This window comes from Martes martes (genome assembly GCF_963455335.1).
Source record: "Martes martes genome assembly, chromosome: X".
Taxonomy (NCBI): Eukaryota; Metazoa; Chordata; class Mammalia; order Carnivora; family Mustelidae; genus Martes; species Martes martes.
In genome coordinates, this window is record NC_137897.1 from 55,322,751 (window position 1) to 55,346,586 (window position 23,836).

The 23,836-nt window shown below is 43.2% G+C and overlaps 1 protein-coding gene across 1 annotated transcript in view; it reads left to right on the forward strand.

The window, feature by feature from the left end:
• DLG3 (discs large MAGUK scaffold protein 3) overlaps positions 1-23,836 on the forward strand; it is a gene marked incomplete at its 5' end in the record, with an annotated part of 55,802 nt that overhangs the window by 9,510 nt on the left and 22,456 nt on the right. Inside the window, 1 exon segment of the mRNA XM_080795434.1 lies at positions 18,287-18,401. Coding sequence (XP_080651560.1) covers positions 18,287-18,401 — 115 coding nt within the window.

The following is a 23,836-nucleotide window of genomic DNA, read 5'->3' on the forward strand; positions in this document are numbered from 1 at the left end:
TCTTTGTGTTCTCTGGGAGCGGGCTCCTGGCTGGGGCGAAAGGGCGGGGCTGGGTATGCAAATGAAGGCGTTTGATTGGCTGGGGCCGGCCAAGGCCCAGGTGCCGAGGTGAGCTGCTGGATGGCGCGCCCCAGTCAGCCGGCCGGCGGGGTGGCCATTGGCGGGCCGAGCGCGGCCTCCAGCCGCACGCCCCGCCCCGTGACCCAGGCGGAGGGCGGCGGGCGCCCCTCCTTCCCCCCCCCTTGCGCGCCTCAGGCGTCTTCTCCTCCCTCCTCCCCTCCCCCTCCCTCCTCCCCTCCTCCCGCGCGCCCCGCTTTGTGTCCGTGGTCTCCCGCGCGGGACGGAGGGGCTGGCCGGCGCTGGCGCTTTCTCGGCACTAGACCTGGACTCCGACCCGGCGCCAGGTGAGGTGGGGCGGACGAGGGTCAGGCCCCCTCGCAGTCCCCCCTGGCCTCTCTATGGTTCTGTTCTCAAACTCTCTCTTTTCCAACACCGCGCCCCCAACTCCTCTGCGCTCTCCCCGGAATCCCTTCGCCTCACGCCCCCAGCCCCGTGCAGTGCGCTGCTTGGGAGCCCCTCCTGAGAGCCCCTCTCGACCCCAGGAGAGCGCCGCCCGGGGCTGAGCGCCGGCTCTCCCGCCACGGGAACCTGGGTGGCCTCCCCCTCTTTTCCATCACCTCTTCCCACTCACGAACCGGGCCCCTTTTCGCCCCAGGACCTCTGCCCTCCCCTCGGCCTCCCGCCCGCCGGCCCCTGTGTCCCCGCAGCTCCCTAATCCCTGTCCTCAGAGGAATTTTCTAACTGCCCCCCTCCCCCACACGCATTGGTCCGCCAAACCTGGCTACCTCGGGGAACCCCCGAGGCTGGCTTGGTAGTCTCGGGACACCAGCCCCATACCCGCTTTTGTTTGTGAGGGTTTTCAGACTGCTCCCGACTCGTGTGGCCTCCCCCTCCTCTTTGTAAGCCCGGCCTTTGTCCCTTGGGGCCGCAGTGCCTGTACTCCTTGGACACCTAGGCCCCGGGGCCGGTTACTAAGGTGGAGGAAGGGACCTGTACCCGGCAGGTGCTCTGGTTCCGTGATGAGAAGAGGAGAGGCGGGGAGCCCCTTCGCCGAGCTGTGAGGGATCTAAAGCGCCTACCTTTGTCCTTTCCACTCCCCCCCGCCCCCCCCCACTTGTTCAGTGCCTCTAGGGAGGGCCTGAAGGGGAAGAAGAGAGGGGCCTGCCACCTTCTGCTCTAGGGTTCTGTGATGGGGGCAGAAGTGTGGGAAGGTAACTAACAGGAGGACTTGTTGGTCCCAGGTCAAGGGAAAGAGGGATGCAAATGGACACTTTCAGTCCATTTTCTCTCCATGTTTTGGTGTTCAGTTAAGGACAAGAAAGACACCTTAGGGTTATTGGTTGGTTGGTTTTTTTTTTTTTTAATTTCTGCGTGTGCTCTTTGCTTCTCAGTGGAGAGCTATCCATCTGATTTTTATTAGCAACCAGTATTTATCATGTCATGCCCACGACTTAGACAACGGTAGGTTCTGCAAAGAAAATTATTTCTCTTGCATATTTGGGTGTGTGTGTGTGTGTGTGTGTGTGTCGGAGAAATTGATGTGTTTCTTTCGGTTTTGCTCTGTGATGTTGGGCACGTGGAAACAATACTGTGAATTTATTTGGTGGTAGGATGTTGGAAACTGGTGACTACATATTTCTATGAGTTTTATTGGGAGAATGTAACTGGTTCACCTAAAAGGCTACAAGTTGTCCAGGATAAAGGGATTCATTGCTGCCAACGTGTATTGCTCTCTGAGCATATTTCTGAGAGTTTATAATGTATGTTGAGGTGCTGTCTTATGTCAGGTCTCTCTACCACTGGCTGAACAAAGCCTCTCTTAGGATTTAGTTGAACCACTGTTGGTAAGGCTCTGCCACTCCAGTCTTTCTTCTTTCTTTGCTTTGGTAAATCCAGCAGGGACCCAACATGCAAAAAGCTTTTTTTGTTGTTGTTCCTTTCAAAAATGGCCCCTCAGAGACAGGTCTAGAGGGACTACCAATTATTTGGTATTGGGCTCTGAATTTTCTTTGATAAAGTTATGATAGCTTTTAAAAATAAGGACCCCATGTTGATCATTTTATGAATATATTAAATACTGTTCTTAGGAAAATTGTATTACATGGCCATTTACAAAATGAATAATCCAAATATATGTCTGCTGGCCAAAATGGCAGAGACTTTGCATGTTATGGACCACATAAGTGTTCATTATTTGTGTTATTTTCACATAGAATGTGGGATCTGGAAAGGTTTTCGTACTCCAACCGGTCTTTGTGCAAACCGGAACAGCGACAGGAGAGCAAGGGTGTGACTTGCCTAAGGCCATGAAGGGAAAGTTGCTCTGTGGGGGCAGGGAGGGGGCTGTCAGCAATTGGTTTAGGTCTGAGGTCCACCAGTTGGAAAAACCGTACTTGGGAATACCTGAGAGACCCAAGACCTACTTGGAGTGGAAGAACAACAACAGGAAAGGAACTGGGGAAATAAGAGAGACTAGGGAAAGAAAGATGTATGGGCAGGGGTAGATTAGTGGCCATAGTGGCCACTGAGCTCCATTGCCAAGCCAGTGCAGTCTTTGGCTAGATACCATTTAGCATGAGAGCTTAAAAAATAGCTCTGACTGGGGCACCTGGGTGGTTCAGTGGGTTAAAGCCTCTGCCTTCGGCTCAGGTCATGATCCCAGAGTCCTGGGATCAAGCCCCGCATCGGGCTCTCTGCTCAGCCGGGAGCCTGCTTCCCTTCCTCTCTCTGCCTGCCTCTCTGTCTACTTGTAATCTCTGTCTGTCAAATAAATAAATAAAATCTTTAAAAAAAAAAATAGCTCTGACTAATTAGAACGATCAGAGTAAGAATAATTTTTTTCTTTTTTTTAATGGCTTAATTGAGATATAATTCATTTACCATACAATGCGCCCGTTTAGGTGTACAATTCATTGATTTTTAGTGTATCCACAAAGTTGTATATCCAGGGTCACAGTCAGTTTTAGAACAGTTTCATTACCCCTCCCCTTTTAAAGATTTTATTTATTTATTTGACACCCTTTTAATACATAGAGAGGGGTTAAGCACTGGAAGTGTGTTAAGTGTAGGACAGTTGCTTCCTAGTGTATCTCCCCTGAGCACTTAGGGACTGGATGGCAGCTTGATGGGAATGCTTTAACCTTGGGATTCTTTCATATATCTGGTTTATTCAGTGTGGGTTAAACACATAATGAAGATTAAAAACCATGTCTGTCTATTTGAACTTTGTATTGTGCCTAGCACAAGTATTTTTACAATGAAGCTTTGGAAAATATTAAAATAGAAATACAAGTGCTAAATGGTAAGGTACCACAGTGAGAGATGCTATGCAATAGTTTCACTCTTGATTGCTCCAAACTGTTGTGGACACAGCAATCCTACCTATTAGCTAAAAATAGCATGATGTTCTTGAGCATGTATAATCCTGCTTAAAATTCAAATTGAAAATTTAAACAACTGGCTCTTGGCAAAGGCTCTCTCCCAGTCTATTCTAAAATGAAAAATATTTTTCTTTGATTTGTGAAATTGCTCCACCAAGGGAAGTATGGGCTTCATGTTATAACATTTTAATTTAGAAATTATCTCCTACATTTTCCCCCTAGTAACTTTGTTTCAACCTCTGTTTATAAGCTGAGCTAGTATTTTTCTGGAAAGCCCTTTTGTTTTTAGAGTAAAACCTGAGCCCCAAATCAGGAGGTAAGCCAGAAATTGGTCACTAAGGTAGCTAAACTGGGAATTGCTCATTTATGACCAGAAATTTTCACCTGGCATGTAAATCCAGACAGGCTGGGGGGAAGGGAATGAGAGAGAATCTGTTTTCCATACTTATTTTAAAGTGCTGAATAAGCACACTTTTCCCATGGAAATGCCTTTGGGTAAGACCTGAAAGAATTAAGGATCAGTGATGATAATAACTGGAAAGCATAAAAGTAACATCGTTCCCATAACATTTATTAACCGTCCCATCTCCTCTGTTGGAGACTTGAAGATGTAACCATAGCTGTTACCGTATCAGCATGATCTCTCTTGAGAGCACAGAGGTGAAGGTTAATCAAGGCAAAGAATTCAACTCCTGAAATTCCTTTTGCTATCCTAAAAGAAGACTCATATAAGGAAGGCAGAAACTGAAGTGCTGTTAACAGCATTTCTGCACTGAACAGTTTAAAGGCAGCTCGTTTTGTATTCATGCTTGTGTCCCCACCACGTAGACTAGAGCCTGTCCCATGGTTTGTTCTACTGAATTACTATCTCTATGTTCCAGATGGTTTTGTGAGCATCAATCTTCAGAATATCCCTGTGGGATAGGTGGTATCATCCCCATTTTACAGATGAGGAAGGTGAGGGTCAGAGAGGGTAAGTGACTTGCTCAAGGCCCCACAGCCAGTAAAGAGCAGAATCAAAGTTCAAAGTCAGATTTCCTGAGAGCTTCAGGTCCAGGGCTTTTGCCTCTAGGACACAACTACCTCCCATCACAGCAGAGAAGCTGTGAGGCCCCTCTTCCAATGCAGATACATCTAGACTCTGAGTGCCAGAAGCTGTTAACAAGTGGGGTAAAACTAGCTGCCAAATGTCAGTTTTTTAGTCTTGATGGCCCCAAACTCCTGTACCAAAGGAGGAAGTAGCCAGGGAGTAGAGGGGCTGCTGGAAGCCTGAGGGAGACCTACAGATTCCTACAAAAAGAAAGTGGGCTTTGGAAGACTACTATAGAATGATATTGTGGGGGAACTCAGGAAGAAGGAAAAGATGGGAGCTGCTTTGCTTTGACTATAATAGCAAATGTGTGCAGGCTTAAGAATATTAATTCAGTAAATAGGCATTTCTCATTTCTTCAAGTGAAATGAACTATTTATCATTCTTTTTTTTTTCTTTTTTAAAGATTTTATTTATTTATTTGACAGACAGATCACAAGTAGGCAAGAGAGGCAGGCAGGGAGAGAGAGGAAGGGAAGCAGGCTCCCCACTGAGCAGAGAGCCCGATGCGGGGCTCGTTCCCAGGACCCTGGGATCATGACCTGAGCCGAAGGCAGAGGCTTTAACCCACTGAGCCACCCAGGTGCCCCTATCATTCATTTTTTAATGACCTTATAGTTTGCTCATTTAAGGGTACAATTCAGTAGTGCTTAGAATGTTCACAGAGTTGTGCAGCCATCACCACAATCAATTTTAGAATATTTTCACCAGCCCAGAAAGAAACCTGTACCCTTTAGGTATAATCACCCCCCTGCCCAAGCTTCCCATCCCCCTGAGTACTAGGCAACCACTAATCTACTTCCTGTCTCTTATGGATTTGCCTATTCTGGACATTTCATATAACTGGATTCATATACTGTATGGTCTTCTGAGATTGGCTACTTGCACTTAACATAGTGTTTTCAAGGTTCCTGTGTGTTGTAGCATGTACCAGGCCTTCATTTATTTTTCTGACTGAATAATATTCTATTATATACATTCAACATATTTTGTTTATCCATTCAACAGTTGACGGATATTGGGTTGTTTCCACTTTGAGTCTATTGTGAATAATGCTCTATGAGCATCCATATGCAAATTTTTGCATGGACATGTGTTTACATTTCTTCTGGGTATGTATACTTACTGGATCAAATGGCAACTCTGTGTTTAACCTTTGGAGGAATGGCTAGGCTGTTTTCCATCGCACCTACACCATCCTCACATTCTCACCAGCAGTGAGGGTTCCACTTTCTCTACATCCTCACCAACCCTTATTAGTATCAGTCTTTTTGATTCTAGCCATCCTGGTGAGTCTGAAATATTTTGGGGTTTTCATTTGCATTCCCCCAGCAGCTAGTGACATTGAGCATCTTTTCTTGTGCTTATTGTTTACCATTCATTTTTTGTTTTTGTTGTTTACCATTCATTTTTGCTTTGCTCCAGCTCCTGATTCGATTCTCACCCTATTTCTTTTCTAAATTGACTGGAGACCAGAGCAGGCCAACTATGTTATTAATCAGGTGATAGAAGGGAACCGGAGGATAAGGGACTACCTTTCACTCTTATCGCTGAGTGCTGGAGGGGCTGAATGCTTCGGTGTAGATAATTTTAGTTAGGAATGCTGACCTGATAAAAGTGATAGGGCCCCCCCCAAAAAAAAACCAGAAAAAAAACACAGCTTATTCACATACCCAACAGTTCATTCATTTAAAGCATATAGTTCAGTGTGTTTTAGAATGTTCAGAGTGGTACAACTGACAATTAAGTTTAGAACATTTTCCTCAGCCTAAAAGGAGCCTGTCTCACTGGCAGTCACTCCCCATTTCCTCCAACTTCTCCCCTCCCCTAGTCCTAGGCAACCACTAATCTACTTTCTGTTTCTATAAAGTTACGTTTTTTGGCCGGTTCATATAAATGGAATCATACCATATTGTAGTCTTTTGTGTCTGCTGCCTTTCATTTAGCATAATGCTCTCTAAGTTCATCCATGTTGTAGCATGTATCAGTACTACATTCCTTTTATATGGGTGAATAATATTCCATCCTATGGCTTTATTACATTTTGTTTATGTACTCATCACTTTATGAACATTTGAGTTGTTTCTGCCTTTTGACTATTACAAATACTCCTGTGAACGTTCATAGACGAGTTTTTGTGTGGTCCTGTTTTCAACTTTCTTGGAGATACATACATACACACACATCCCTAGAAATGGAATTGCTGGGTCATAAGGTAACTTAACATTTAACATTTTGGAGGAACTGCCAAACTTTTTCCCAAAGTGACCCTTTTAGGCCAGCCCTAAAGTTTATAAACTTAGGAGAGAAACTTAGAAGAGAAAAATATATTAACTTTATTTCCAGTTTTGCCTACTGGGCTGAACTTTATATACAGATGTTTTATGCTCGGGTTTTCTGTCTTCCATGTAGCCCAGGGACATAGTAGCTACAGTTGGCAAAGCATTCTGCACCTAGCCAGGCAGGTGCTTTCTTTTCCTTGTTAGACGGTTTGAGACAAAATCTTATAAAACATCAGTTTACCTGATAGGATAGAATGACTATAATAATATATAGGAATGAGAATGAATTACTTATTTAGTTATAGCTCTTTGAGATTTCCTTTTAATTCAGTGTATTGCTTGTTGAAATCTTGACCCTGTTATTTACAGTTGATTTGTTTGAAGCTTTAGCCTTATATTCTATAATAGGGAAATTGTTTTATTCTTTTTTTTTATTTAAAGATTTTTTATTTATTTATTTGATGGACAGAAATCACAAGTAGGCAGAAGTAGGCAGAGAGGGAGGCAGAGAGAGAGGAGGAAGCAGGCTCCCCGCCGAGCAGAGAGCCCGATGCGGGACTCGATCCCAGGACCCTGGGATCATGACCTGGACTGAAGGCAGAGGCTTAACCCACTGAGCCACCCAGGCGCCCCTGTTTTATTCTTTTATTTTTTTATTTTTTTTTTTTTTTTTAAGATTTTATTTATTTATTTGACAGATCACAAGTAGGCAGAGAGGCAGGCAGAGAGAGAAGTGAGGAAGCAGGCTCCCTGCTGAGCAGAGAGCCCGATGCGGGGCTCGATCCCAGGACGCTGGGATCATGACCTGAGCCGAAGGCAGCGGCTTTAACCCACTGAGCCACCCAGGCGCCCCCTGTTTTATTCTTTTAAAGAGAAATAGGAGAAGTAGAATAATTTGGGCCTGTCATTGTCACTGAACAAGTACCGTTTTTGCTTACTTACATTAGGAATATATATATATAAATAATGTGTGTGTGTGTGTGTGTGTGTGTAATGTGCGTGTGTGTGTGTGTGTATAAATGTTAAGTCATTAATTATGGGAATCATCTTGGAGGAGGAGCCAAGGCCCTGGACTCTAATTCTTTATCTTTTGGGGGTGCAGAAGGGGGAAATCTTCCCTAAGCATGGAGCCTGATGTGGGGCTCGATCTCACAACCCTGAGATAATGACCTGAGCTGAAATTAAGAGCTGGGTGCTTAACCACCTGAGCCCACCCGGGTGTCCTAGTTCCCACTTTATCTTTAAGTTAGCTGAATGATCTTATACTAATCAATCTCTTTGGGCCTCAGTTTCTGATCTGTAAAATGAGGGGAGTGTGCAAAATGATCTCTAATGTTTCTTCTACCTCAAATTTTGTGTCAGATAAATGGAATTGAGTCGAAAATTCAATTTACAGTTCTATTTGTACCTAGACTATTATTGAATCACAAAGTCTTGAGCTAATAACTGTCTTGCTTTAATAAGGGTCTTGTGTTCCCCTCTTCTTTCCTGTGATAAGGCTTTCATTCTCTTGAAATGGACCTTTGTTTACTTTTCACTGAATCAAGATATCATTGGCTATCTTTAAAAAAAAAAACAAAGGCCCTAGAGATTTGGGGATTTTTCCACTTGATGAAATTAAGTGATAAAAATTTGAATAGACCCAAAGAAGAAAACTAATATATTTTGTATAAATGTATACATTAAGGGTCTGGTTTACATACATGCTCTTTCAATTTTCACAAAGGAGGAAGAATTTTGCAAACCTTGGCTTGAATTCCAGACTAGATTTATTTTTTAAAAGATTTATTTAGGGGCACCTGGGTGCCTCAGTTGGTTAAGCAACTGCCTTTGGCTCAGGTGTGATCCCTGTGTCCTGGGATCAGGATCAAGCCCTCCATTGGGCTCCCTGCTCCACGGGGAAGCCTGCTTCTCACTTTGCCTTTGGTCCACTCTTGGATAAAATGGTGAGGTGATAATAGTGATAATATGTCTAAGGGTATTTGTCTGCAACTGATTGAATGATCAATCCCAAAGGAAAACGATGAATGAGCCAGGAGCAGTGTGGAGCGGAGTTTGTAGTGGATGTGTATGTCTTGGCTTTGTCCTAGGGCCTGTCCTATTCAGTCTGCCTCCCCCCCTCTTCAAATTATATTTATTTTTGTATTACATTTAGATTTATAACAAATTGGAAAATACAGAGAAACACAAAGTAAAAAAAAAAAAATCAGATCTGTAAAACTACCTCCAGAAATAACCAGTTTATATCTGTATGTGTATGTATGTGTTGGGTGTTATTTCCCTCCAAACTTTTATATATCATATTATATGTATGTATCTCTTTCAAGACTAGAATCATTGATTTAAAGAGTTTTGTATCCTTTCTTTTAACTTGCTGTATCTCATGAATATCAAACTAAAATGGTTTCTAGTAGTTAAATAATATTTCATCATGTGTATGCTAAATTCATGTGACTGTTCCCTTTTTTGGTGGACGTTAGGTTGTTTCCAGTTTTTTATCTTATAAATAACACTGATGGATATCCTTGTATGAGGCTTTTTTTGTGAATCTGATATTGCTTCTTCAGAATGAATTCCTTGGTATGGAATTATTGGCCCAAAGGGTATGAACATATTTAAGACTTGATGTATTTTGCCAAATTGGTCTCCTCCTCCACAGTATAGAGGGTGTGTAGTTTGAGATCTTGCTAACATGGAGCATTGTTTTTTTTTAACCTCTATAAATTTGACAGGTAAAAAGTGTTATTTGACTCATATTTTAATTTTTATTTCTTTTTTTAATAACACTTGAACATGTGTGTATGTGTGCATGTATATGTTCACTGTCATTTTGTGCGTGTGTGAATTGCCTGTTCATACCTTTTCTCCATTTCCCTATTGAGGTATGTTCATAAGTTCTTATTGATGTGTAAAAGCTTAAAGGTAGTTAGAATATTAATTCTTTGTCATGTATATTACAAAGATTTTTCCCAGTTTATAGTTTGCTTTTTTACTTTATTTTGACGTACAGATATTTTATGTTTTTATGTAGTCAAGTCTATGAGTGTTCTCTTTTGCGCCTTTAACAAGTAAATGTTCACTTTTGTTTTATTCTAGTTATTTAATATTTTTTAAAAGATTTTATTCATTTATTTGACAGACAGAGATCACAAGTAGGCAGAGAGGCAGGCAGAGAGAAGAGAGGGGGAAGCAGGCTCCCCGCTGAGCAGAGAGCCTGATGTGGGGGTCGATCCCAGGACCCTGAGATCATGACCTGAGCCAAAGGCAGAGGCTTAACCCACTGAGCCACCCAGGCACCCCTAGTTATTTAATATTTTTGTTTTCACACTTGAAACTTTAACCTGCCTGGAATTCATTTTTTAAATTTTTTTAAAGAATTTATTTATTTATTTGACAGAGAGAGAGATCACAAGTAGGCAGAGAGGCAGACAGAGAGAGAGGAGGGAGCAGGCTCCCCGCTGAGCAGAGAGCCCGATGTGGGACTCGATCCCAGGACCCTGGGATCATGACCTGAGCCGAAGGCAGAGGCTTTAACCCACTGAGCCACCCAGGCGCCCCTTCCCTAGTGTTTTGAAGTGCCACCTTTATTACACACACACACACACACACACACACACACAATTTGGATTTTGTTAACTTATTCTGTTCTATATTTTACTCGGGGATTATCCGTTACTGAAAAATGACCACAGATGACCACAGTAACAGGAAGAATCTGTCTCTAGGTCCCATTTTCTGGGTTCCTCCCACAGAAACTTGACTCAAAAGATTCAGCTGATACCCCAGTAAAAATTGTCAGTGGATTTGTGATCCTGTCAGAGGGACTACTGTGAAGAACATTTTGCTCTAGACTCTCAATCGACCTGGTAAAAAGTAGAAATCAGTTACATTAACTCAAGTTAGCAAGCTTAGTTGTAAAATGTTGTATTTCAATCACTGTGTTGCAGCATCTCTGTTAAGTGGAAGAGATTGTTAGGAACAAGATTGCCCGCTGCCTTGAGAGCAGGGAAAGGTGTATTTTGTCTTCATTCTCATGTTTTCTGGATGAGCTGTTTTGTCTTGGGGTGCTTCTTGTATACAGTTTGGCTTATGGGTTGAAGGAGCTAAAGGCTCTGTTAATCCGTCATTTGTTTTTGTTTTGTTTTGTTTTTAAGATTTTATCTATTTACTTGACAGACAGATCACAAGCAGGCAGAGAGGCAGGCAGAGAGAGAGAGGAGGAAGCAGGCTCCCCGCCAAGCAGAGAGCCCGATGTGGGGCTCGATCCCAGGACCCCGAGATCAGGACCCGAGCCAAAGGCAGAGGCTCTAACCCACTGAGCCACCCAGGCACCCCTAATCCCGCATTTGAATGTGCTACATGAAGTTCCTTTGAAACAGAAAAGGTCCTAGTTGAGGCTTTTACCCTGATCTGCTGGATCATCTAGGATAGGTGAGAAGGACCAATGGCAAGGTCCCGTGAATAACTTTTTCTTTGCTTGATGTGAAATCAAAGCGTTTATCACTCTACGCATTTCAGACCAGGCGGCTGAATGTCATGAAACCTTTATATACTATAGCACTTTTGCTCAGTAGCTCTTCTTGCAACCTCAGTAAGCTCTTTTGGGGGACAGAAACATCCAGTCAATAGGGATAAACTGGAATCTTTTATGGCATGCTGATCTGGCATGTCTTGTTTTCTGTTTTATTTCCAGTGTCAGGGTGCTATCCAGAACCCTGGCTATGTGTGTGTGTATGGCTGAGGAAGCACATTGTGGCAACGCAGGGACCAGAACAATGACACTGAGGTTTCTGTTCTGGGTTAGTCATAGTTCTGGGCCCATTGTTCTAAAAGTAGAGCCGAAATTACTTTTCTTCAAGCAATATTTGCTCATATTGAGGCCTGTTTGCCACTTTTCTGCCCTCTCATATAGCCTTAAGAATTTTTTTTTTTTTTGCAATTTCTACCCATTGATTTGATATTATTTTTTGACCCAGAGAATTTAGGATTATTTGCAGATGTGAAGATTTCCCTCTTCTGGTTAATATTTAAAAATTAAAATTAGACTAGTCCTAGGTTTGATTCCTTGTGGGCCTCATTGATTTGGTCATAAAATCATAATTATGTCAAAATTAGAAGGGACCTGAGGAACTGTCTAGTTTTAGGGGTCTTAGATTCTTTAAATAGTAGGCCCCATAATTAAAAACTAATGCAAGTAATAAAGTTCATATTATTTTTCTAGAGACCAGTTTGTGATTCCTAGAAACATGCTGTTTGGCTATTCATATACTTACCTCCATACCCACAGAGATCTTTTTTTTTTAAAGATTATTTATTTATTTATTTGACAGAAAGAGAGATAGAGAGAGACAGTAAGAGAGGGAACACAAGCAAGGGGAATGGGAGAGGGATTTGAGAGCAAAGTCTTATTAGAGGGGAGATGGATTTGGAGGCTTGGATGTGTGTCCAGTTCATATTAATGAACATCATAGTTTCAGTCCTCGTTGATGCTTTATTAGGCTCTTAAGTAGATCATGAAACCTCTGACATGTCAGTGTTTTGCATAAATGGTTTGTGGTTTTGTTGGTCAGTTTTTAGTATTTTGGGGTGGATGGAAAGGGAAAGTTTTGTATTTTTTCTTAATTAGTTCCTGAGGAGCCAGAACTTGAGAATTAGAGTCCAGGTTTGTCCTGTCAGATCTTTATCATGAATTAACACATTCAATAAAAGTTTGTTGACTCAACAAGGTGCTGATTGCCAGACTTTGAGAAGGAAAAAAAAAAACCACATCAAGGAGCTTATAATTTTGTAAAGGAAATGATATCACCACGAATTCTGGGCACTAGATTTTAAAAGGGAGAAGTAGTACAGGGTCTGGAAACCATGTTAGGCGAAGAATACTTAAGAAAGTAACAATATTCAGCCTGGAGAAGGGATAGCTTATTTTGAGGACATGATGACTATTCTCTATTTTGGCTGATATTATCCCACTTTTTCCTGGTCTCTCAGAAAAAACTCATAAGTTGCTTTTGATCCCTTCATCCAATCAGATGTCAAATTTTATCTCTTCTGGTTCCAACATATTTCTTGATTCTTGTCCCTTTTTTTGTATTCTCAGTTGCCCCCCTGCTGTGTCAGGCCTTTCAAGTCATTGTCTCTACCAGTAGAAGAGTTTCTTGGTCTCTGTTATCTTTCTCTCTGTCCTCCATTCTATATTACATTCCCAGAACAATTTTCTCCTCAAACCTAGTTCTGATTGTATCACGTCCCTATTTAAACATTTAACAGTGTTTCCCCTAGCCTAACAAGAAAGGCTTATCTCAGACTCTTACAATCTGGTCCCTAACCTTCCATCACCGCTTCCTTCCCCTGTCCACACTCTACCTTCTATTCAGACTTATTCAGTATTCTTGGAACCTGCTCCAGACTTTCCCAGTTCTTTGACCTTCTTTAAACTGTTCCTTCATACTGTTATGAAGAAGAGATCCATCATGTTTTAAATGTTGTTTTAAACACCAAAATTAGGACCAGCTGGCAAAAGAGATGGCCCTTAAACCAAGAATTTTCTCTTGAATGGGGTTGTCTATTTATTAGACTTATATTAGACTAAATAATGAAGGAAGAGAGAGTTTCCCAACATTGGACATATTTGAGCAGAGGCTGAGGGGTGGCTGGTTTGACTGATGTAAAAGCGGGGGCTACTTATCCTATAGGCTGTAGGGGCTAGACAAAAAGAGAAAGCATGGTCCTCTGCTGCTAAACTTAAATCTACATGTGAGGCACCAACCACATTTTATCTCCCCTCAGTAGCCCACATGATACATACACACACACACACACACACACACACACACACACACCCCGGATCAAGTCATTCCTTTACTTAAAATCTTTCAGTAACTTCTTTCCATCACTCTGGATAGTCAAGAGAAAGTGAAGAGGCAAAAAATCAGTAAGGTAACAACAATGAAGTTAGAAAGAAAGTGGTGGATTGAGGAAGCAATTAGGAACAAATATCAGCAAAACTTGAGGAAACACTAGTTGTGTGCAGAGGAAAGGGGGTTTTGTTTATAGTAACAGGGAGGTCATCAAGTAGGGGGAGGCAGAGTGGTCAAGTCTAGAGGTAGATATTTCCAGAGTGTCTCTAGAGCATCATATAGGTGGTAGGACAAGTCCTTTGAACCAGCAACTCCACCCACAGGAGGCTAACCTTTTCTGTGATTATGCAGAGGGAATATTTGAGGTTCCTCTTTGTCTTTGTCTATTCCAGATTATAGTCTTGCCTTACTTTTGCAAAACCGAAAGGTTCATTGAAGTGTTTTTTCCCCAAACAAAAGATCAATCTGTCCTCAAAGGTAAATTCTGCCTCCACTTCTTCAGAAATGGAAAAGCTGCTGGAAGCTTTAGAATAGCAATTTGTCCTCAACCTCCAGTCATAAAGGTTTCAGAAGGTTGGGGTTCAATTTGGTAGTGCCAATCAAATGTTTTTGTGTGCATATAATTTGACCCTGCAGTTTTACTTTGGGAAATCTATTCTATAGAAGTGTTCATACAAATATGCAGTGCAGCATTGGTGGTAATGTTAAAAATTATAAACAATTTAAAAGTACATCAGTTGGGATATGGCTGAATAAATTATGGTCTGTCCATAGTATGAAATACTATGCAGCTATCAAAAAGAATGAGCTAGATCTCTATGTACTGACATGGATTTCCATGACCTATCAGAGGATGAAAAAAGTAGATTTATGTGACTCTGTGTGACTCGTGAGTATATGTTTATAAACAGTATATACATGGAAGTAAGTCTGGAAGGATACATGCTAGAAATATTAACTGGTTACCTTTGGGTAATGGGATGGGGGAAGTGATACATGAATATCTAAAGGAAAAAGTTAAAGATTTTTTAAAATCATATGCTACTTTCATTTAAAAAATGTGAATTCATCAGCTTTCTTTGCAGGCACGTTGGACAGAGGCCTCTGGCACTTTCCTTTCTTGCAGGCTTTGTAACTGTATTAGCAATTTTTTTTTCGAGAGTTTTCCAGCCCTCTGGCCCTATCTTCCTTTTGATACACGCGGCAGGATACTTTCTTTACCTTTTCCCTGAGCTAATAAAACAAAACTCAATTTTGTAAGTCAAGACCAGAAGTTTCTAAACCTTATTGGACATTAGAATCACCTTGATGCTTGATTAAAAATGCAGATTCCTGGACCTGCTCAATAGATTCTGAGTCAGTGTGTCTGGGGTTGGATCCAAAATCCTGCTCTCTCAGAGGCACCCCAGGTGGTCAGTGAGAAACCCTGTTTCAGAGAATGACATCTGATTGTGCCCCCACCCCCCTCATTTCTCTCTCCATGATTAGCAAAGGGAACCAGGGAGCAATGACTCACTGTGGATATCTTTGTGGGTCACAAATGGTTGGGTTCATCTGAATGGGAAAAAAATGAATAAAACATAGTTTAGTAGACTTGAGAGTTAGGTAATAAGTGTTGTTTCTTTAAAGTAGCCTATTTGAAGCACACCCTTTGGGTTAGAGGCTGGTCTGGTGGGCAGTGACTAGGCAGTGACCAGCCTTGGAGATACCTTCCAGCGATGGCTTCCTTAGTTATAAGTGGAAGGGGAGGAGGGCCATGAGGTCTTAGAATTCAGATGCTTTTTAAGTGAAGTTTCTGTCCTTGGAAAATGATGCTTCTAGTATTAAGATGAGGTACTGTCTATCTTAAGACTATTCTAAGTATTTTTTGTTAGATTTATTGTTTTTCTTTGTTATAAACAAAGTCTGTTAATCAGATGCCCATTGTGGATTATTAACATTCACAAAAGGGTGTTTAAAAATCGTATACCCCAATTAATCCTGACAGTTAGCTTTGGGAATAAAAGTAAATGGTAATACTACTCAGCTACCTTCCCAAGCCCTCAGTGAAGCTGGCAGCCATCAGTTAAATAAACCATTAGGTTTATTAGTTTGAGAACAGAACCATCAACTTGGGCACAGTTTTCTAATTTCCTCCTCATTTACCCAGCAGTCATTTATTCAGAGGCTGCTCTGTGCCTAGTGGATATTGGATAATTCTACAAATAAAAGCCAGAGACTGATGAGCAGCTGGCACTCTAAGGGGATCATCTGAATGGGAAAAAAATGAATAAAACACAGTTTAATAGACCCGAAAGCTTAGCAGCACATAGAAAGCAGAAAGTGGATTCCTTAAAGCAACAGCCTTGTTCTCTTTCTGTAGTCTATTTTAAGTGGGCCCTCTGGCCCAGCATTATCAACCTTGGATTAGGAGCTTTGAGGAAACAGTGGTTTGGTGGTTGTTTTTTAAAGGATTTTTTAAGAAACTTAGTTACTAAGCAACTGCCATGACCTGCTGCTAAGTTGGAGTTCAGCTGGCAATTCAATTCCAAAGAAGGGAATACATAAACAAGTTGCGAGAGGGGGGAAATGGCTTAGGGATAGATGTGGTATATTTTTTTTCTGGGTTCAGTGCATGTTTCTGCCTTCTACTTTATCTTCCCCAAGAAAGGGCTGCCTGGGGGTGCCTGGGTGGCTCAGTGGGTTAAAGCCTCTGCCTTCGGCTCAGGTCATGATCCCAGGGTTCTGGGATCGAGCCCTGCATCGGGCTCTCTGCTCGGCAGGGAGCCTGCTTCCTCCTTTCTCTCTGCCTACTTGTGATCTCTCTGTGTCAAATAAATAAATAAAATCTTAAAAAAAAAAGAAAGAAAGAAAGGGTTGCCTGGTCAGAAATCAACAAGAGGCTTGGGGTGGAGGGCTGAGCCCTGGAGTAGGGTCATTTCCCTGGGCAGGCAGAGAGGTAGGCAGCCGTGGTGCTGCACCCTTGGGCCGTCCAGGGCTTCTATGACAGACCGGTCACCACCCTCTACATTTAGATCGTGATGCCTCATTGATATTGATGTGTTGCCTTGTAAGCCTCAGAATGGGGACCCTGTCTGTCCAGCTGCTGTCGTTTTCCCCCAACACTTAATGGGTGAGTCAGTGACTTAACTGCTTCCTGCAGGATTTCAGGGCCGGGAGTAGGTAATGAGGACAAATCACCATAACAACACCAGTGTGTGATGAATGAAAGAACACACGAATTTAACCAGTTGGCTTCATTGGTACCAGAGTGAAGAAAAATAAACTTTATTGAGGATATTTTTGTGAGTTAAAACTCCATCCCCGCCTTAAGGCTTTTTAACATTTCCCTTTATACCCAGCTGAAGGTCGGGTTGCTTTGCTGAGGGAAGGGGAGTGTCAGGTGTTGGAACAGGTGTTTTGTTTTCTGCCTGTAGAGTCATACGGACTAGATGGGGATGCTTCTTGCCAGCCCTCTGTGGTGCATGAAAATGCTTTTGTGGAATTCTTTTTCACTGGAAATGTTTGTTTTTTTCAAAGCAGTTCCACAACCTTCAACCCCTACTATAAATTTTGTCTTCCTTTGAAATCTTGTCATAATGAGGTATGCCTGTTTTCTCCCATTTCCACAGCCTGTGCTTTAGATATATCCCATTTTATGCAGCAATTACAGACCTTAAAAATTGTTGCGGGGAGAATAAATGTGAGTTTTTAAATGTGCTAGGAGAATGTCACAGCAAAGCATCCTTACTTTTTTTTTTTAAAAAAAAAGCCTTTTATAATAATTGTGCAGCTAGGATTAATTTTCCTCTATCAGGTTTTCAGTTGGGTGTAAATGTGTAGTTGCCTTTCCAGAGTGATAAGGCTGTTTCAGGGCTGTTGTGATGGTGGTGGTAGTGCAGTATGAAGCTGGGCATATGGACTTAACAACCCCACGGACTAGATGATTTTGGAGGAGAAAGGTGACAGCAGAGTTCTCAGTTTGGGAGAATTTCTGTTTGTTACTGAAGCCAAAGGCCCTGTTTATTAACAGGGAAATAACCCGGGAGAGCTTTGTCATCTTCTCATCTGATTCTGAGGTTTGTTTGTTTTTACCTTTGTGTACTGGGTTCCAATCTCCCCCTCAAAAAAAAAAGTCATCTAGAAACAAATCGTCTTTGTTGCTTAACCATGATATAATGGCCTCAGATCCTTTCCAGCCCCTCTGCCCCGTGTCTCAGGGCCATCTGTTCTGTGCAATCCACTTTTTTGGGAAAGTCTCCTTCCCCATCTGCTCTCCTTGGGCCTTAGTGCCTGCTCTAAAGATTTATGAAGGCTGAGCTGGAACCTCTTTCCAGTTGTTTCTTTTAAGGATCAGTGAGATTTCAAGGCAGATAAAAAGCTTTTTTCCATTTGATATGTCCAAATGTTACTCCTTTTTCAGGTGTGTTTCTTCCTTCTCTTGGCCGGTGAGTGGAAAGACGTCTGTCTGTCTTTGCTTGGAGGAGGGACTCTGCTTATCAAAGCAAAGATTGACTGTGCTGCCTCTGGCTACTTTGAAGCCCAGTGTCCTTCTGGCTCTTCAGCCACTGGCACACAGGCTTGGTGCAGCTCCTTGGGTTCATTCTTCTCCTGTCTGTTCCCTTGTCTCCCTGACAGAGTACAGTCGCTTTGAATCGAAGATACATGACTTGCGAGAACAAATGATGAACAGCAGCATGAGCTCTGGGTCTGGGTCCCTCCGAACAAGTGAGAAGAGGTCTTTGTATGTCAGGTAAGTCACACTTCTGAGCAGCAGGCCTCAGGCCGCGTGAGGAGAGCTCTATGCCGACCCAGCTCTTCCTGTTGAACTAGAGGGTTAGGGAGTGTGCGCTCTGAGCACTGAATGCTCAGGTTGGGTACTTTATGGTCAGTGGCTCTCCTTTCTGCGAGTGAGCTGGCTTCTTCCTCTTTGCTCATGAATGACTCAGTACGAGAAAATTTCAGTTTGCTCTAATTGTAAAAGACTGCCGGGTGATTGTTGCTAGTCAGCATTCAAACAGCACTCAGATGTTCAGAGTACTTTGCCGGCAATCTGTGATTTGAGGAGAAAACTTGGCATTCCCCCCCCCTCCACATATGCATAGTAGACATCAGCATTTGTATCTGAGCTTATCAACTATCACTGCATTCTGGTACAGGGTCTCTTGGAAGAGACCAAAGAACTGACAGGTTGCTGCTTCTGGGATTTTTTTTAAAACGGTGTTTTTTTTCCTCGCTGCTGTGCAGGTCTGCTGTATCTGAATCATGGAACTTGGGATGGGATGGTGTATGGGCCCCAGGAAGGGTGGGTGGAGGGAACGGATATATAGCATTGACTGTCTTGCTGCTGAAAGCTATCTGAGATACTGAGCAAGATTGAGCTTTTGACCCCTGAAGCACATTTTAATACTTTGGCAGGTCAAAGTACAAACCTCTTGGGGAGTTGGACTGCTAAGTGAACACTCTGGCCTCCTTTTAGAAGTAGAGGTAGTTTTCTTCCTGCCCTAGCTTCTTGGCGAAACTCCAGTGTGGTGCACATACACTGTATCTCTCCAAGGTTAAAATTCTTAGAGTAAGAGGTGCTGGGATTACTCCCCTGAGCCAGAGATGTTAAACTCTTGGGTTGGACTTTCTCTAGTGGCCTCTGATACCTGCTGGGGTGTTAGGAGGGAAGACTACATTTGCTAACTGCCTGGCAGTGGGACAGCTGCTCTGTCTTGGTGGTTGGACTTGAGGATAGCCAGTGAGTATACATGCTAAGTGCAGCTGGGCTCCCAGTGCTTGATTTTCTTTTCCCTCAGTGGGTAGTCCCTGGCCCAACTACAGGGAGCCGAGCCCAGGAAGCCCACTAGAACCCTTCGTGGTTCTTTTTTTTAAAAAAAATGAACACTCAGCTTGACTCTTTGTTCAAAAGAGCTGTCTTTCTATTCTTTTTTTTTTAAGATTTTATTTATTTATTTGACAGACAGGGGTCACAAGTAGGCAGAGAGAGAGAGGGACAAGCAGGCTCCCCACTGAGCAGGAAGCCTGATGTGGGACTTGATCCCAGGACTCTGAGATCATGACCCGAGCTGAAGGCAAAGGCTCAAGCCACTGAGCCACCCAGGCACCCCTGATAGCAGCTTTCTTAACTTCTGCCCTGCTCATCTACTGCTATGAAGCGAGGAGAGCTGGAGGAAGGCTGTACTAGTCACTGTGATCTTTTCAGTTTCCTGTTTTCCATCACTATGGCCTTGCTCTGGCTCTGTAGCCTAGACACCAGGCCACTGATGGGGGAAGCAGAAATGTGCTATTGCCCCCAGCAAAAGGGTAATACTTAAGTGACTTGGTCAGGATTGTTCCGTTCCCATGCTGCCAGCCCCCGCAGATGTGGCACTCCAGGGTGCGTGGGAAGCTGCTCTTTAGGCAAGACAGTTTCTTTGGAGAGCTTTATTTTTAGATTTCCTCTCTCCACCTATCCTGTGCTAGAGCTCTCCCTGCCTGGGTAGGGGAAGTGGGGCATTAGCTCCTGACCTCGAAGACCTAGAAGACCTGGAACACCCTCTTCCTGGCCCTGGGGAAAGGGATACATTGCGTCTGACTCTGGGGAGGAGGGTGAACACTGTGCTCTGTTTCTAGTGAATCAGTTTATATGGTTTATATAATCTGCCCTTAACCTTATCTAGATAACTTCAGTGTCCTCTAAGGAAAATAAGTACGCTTTCAAATAATGAACATTTGTGATCACTAGACTTAGTCAAGGGAAGTGTTTTATGGGGCTAAAGCAGTGAGCTGAGGTCTTTTGCTAAGCTAACCCCCCTACCAGAGCCTGGCTTGCTCTGTTCCCTTTCGTGCCTATTTGGCGTTCTTTCATTCTGCACTCGGTTCCTTTTTGTTAGCATGTAAACATATTCAAGTTTCTTCCTTCTTAAGAGAGAAGAAACTTCCCTTGATACCAACAGTCCCTTAAACTATTGTCTCTCTTCTGTTCACCACATGTGCCAAATTATGTGCTAGGAAACCCTAGTTCCCTGAGATGTTAATGTATTGTGTGCAAAATCAGCAGTCAGTAAGTTAGGCAAATGCAGTATTAAACACAGGAGAAGAGAGCTCTTTACTGTGGTTCATATCCAGGACGGATTGTACTAGGCAGCATTTCACCAAAAGATAGGAGCCTGGGAGCCCTATTTGGAGAAGCTCATCTTAAATCCAGGTTGGGAAATGTGGAGTCATCTGTACTTGCTCCTGCTATGTCTTCAAATCACCTCTCTTTCGGTAGGAAAGGAAGTATGTGTCTGCTTTTCAGCATGGTGGTATGGTTCCAAGCAACTCCGGAAGGCTCTGGAGGAACAGAAGCCCAACTCTGTCAGGGACCCACGGTGACCTCTTAGTCATCAAATTCAATGACTGGTTCACTGATTCTCTGCCATTGGTCTGACCTCTTCACCACATTTGTTCCCATGAATTCCCTGCTTGCTTCCTTAAAGGCTCTCTTCCTACCTTGCTAACTATTCCTCGATATCTTTCATTAGCTCTGCCCCCCAAAATAGCAGTGTCATTTATTTTCACAGATGGCGATCCTGTTGTATAAATGACATCCCCTATCTCTTTAGTGAACCCCAGACCTGCATATCAACTACTTGCTGAACATGTGCATGAAGCTGCACTCCCAGTGCCTCAAAGAAGCAGTGTGTTCAAAATTGAACCCCCTCCACACCTGCTGCTCCTCAATTTCCTTATCGAAGTTAATTGCATCACCCTATCATGTGGAAAAGGGATTAGATTTATTCTGTCACCCAAGGCAGATCTGAGCTCCACAGAAGGAAAAAAAGAGCTGATGATTAAGACTGTCTGAAAATGGAATGGACTGCTTCCGGAGGTAGTAAATTTGATCTTCTGTTACTGGAGGTGTTTCAGAAGAGGCCGGGCACCCATTTTCCATTTGCCTCCTTGTTTTAAAAGGGGCTTGAAGCTAAAGCAGCAATCTGGACATAATCTAATCAGAAGTTTTCAGTAGTTCTGTGATGTCTTCAGGATAAAGGGAAACAAACAGGGAACATCTATGCATTAGGGGCTTTGTGACCCTCTTTAAATTGTGGTTAAAGTCCTTTATTTTTTATAGCCTTTTTTTTTAAAGATTTTATTTATTTATTTGACACAGAGAGATCACAAGTAGGCAGAGGCAGACAGAGAAAGAGGGGAAACAGGCTCCCCACTGAGCAGAGAGCCCGATGCGGGGCTCGATCCCAGGCCCCTGGGAATGCTGGCCTCAATCCCAGGACCCAGAGATCATGACCTGAGCCGAAGGCAGAGGCTTTAACCCACTGAGCCACCCAGGTGCCCCGGTTAAAGTCCTTTGAATAATGCTGCAAAGTAGACATTATTCTCATTTTACAGATGAGAAAACAGAGACTCCAGTTAGATAGCCAAGAAGTTCCAAAACTGGAATTTCAACCTGGTTGTTCTGACCATGGAGCATGGGTCTTTCAGCATTTCCCAAACTTGCTGATAGGAATCAGCCGGCATACTAGAAAAAATACAGATCCCCAGGATCCTCTTTTATCGCTTTGGAGTCAATGTATTCTTTTTTTTTTTTTTAAACAAGCATTCAGAACACTCAGGAATAACCAGGTGTTTGTCACAGTAGCTATTTATTTCTGTTTCCCTTGAACAACCTAACATGACACTTACGGTAGCTCCTACTATGTGGAAAGCGGGAAAGCACAGGGCGAAGACTTGGGGCATGGTGGTAGAGGTAGATTCAAGGAAGCAGCGGATGTGGGTCCTGCCCTTCGGCAGCTTGCCAGCTATACAGAAGACACCGTGCAGCAGGTGGTTTGAGTGAAAAGAGACCTTTTCGGTTGGGGTTTCACCTCTGATTCTTTTAGCTGTTGTTTCCCCTCTGATATGTTTCTTCTCCCAAGTGTCTATTATTCTCTGGTGCACATGGGTTGCCAAGCAAGCAGCACTCTCTGACAGTGTCATGGAGCCTATAGCAGTTGGAGCCCTAGGGAGCTGCAGCTGTACTAACAGGAGAGGGAAGATGGGGTTTGCAGAGCAGGGGAGCCAGGAACGGGAAAGAAGGAAAGATTGCAGTGTTTGGAGAATGTGACTTGGTTTTAAGATCACTAGTGACTTAATGGAAAGGCCTTCCCCAGCCTTCACCACAGTAGCCTCATCTCTTCAATGGTGTAGATCCTTCAATACGTAGGATGAGCAGAGCCCATCTTTCTGCCCACACTACGGCTTTTGCTCTGCTAGTGAATTTGCCCTCCACGCTGGAAAAGTTCACAGAAGTAGGCCTCTCTTGAGCCTCTTGCTCAGGATCAGGGTGGTTGGGGTGTTTAATTCAGGTCATTCTGATGTGAAGGGAGTACAAAAAGACACAGGGTAGGTGAGAGTTCCAGGGACCCTCCAAGTTCTAAACTTGGATGTTCTTTTTTTTTTGTCTGTTTCTTGAATGAATGAACGAATGACCTTGTTCTCCAAAGGCTGCCAAGAGGCCTGAGAGTATATTTGTAGAATGAACGTTTGCAAGTCTCTTCTGGTCAGGCTGGGTACATTCTTCACAGCCACAGGACAACATCAGGCAGACCTTTGGGGAGTCCCGGCCTCCGGCTGGCCAACTACCATCCTGGTCTGCTTCCCACTCGAGGAAGGAAATCATGTCAGGGCATCTGTAGTCTCCATTCCAGAAACCGTGTCAGAAATATTGGCTTGGGGGCACCTGGGTGACTCAGTTGGTTAGGGTCTGCCTTCAGGTCAGGTCAGGATCCGAGAGTCCTGGGATCAAGCCCTGCTTGGGGGCTCCCTGCTTAGCAGGGAGCCTATTTCTCCCTCTGCCACTCCGCCTCCTTGTATTCCCTCTCTTACTGTGTTTCTCTCTGTCAAAAAAATAAATAAAATCTTAATAAAAAAAAGATTGGCTTGATCATCAAAGAGGGCCAGAAAAGGCTCCGTCTCATCATTAAGCAGACATTAATTGTGCAAATGTCCTGTGCTTATAGCCCAGCATGGTGCTTAGGAGAGCCTGACTTTGTCTTGTTCATTAATGAGTTTCAGTAGTGGATTAAAATGCCAGTGAGGTGATTCTAGCAGGCTTCACTGTCTGACAGAATTTGGGGGTGATAATAATACACATCTTAAAAAGCAATAGCAATTTCTGTGTGTTCCGGGCTACCAGAGGGTGGGGCAGAGTTTTCCTATGTC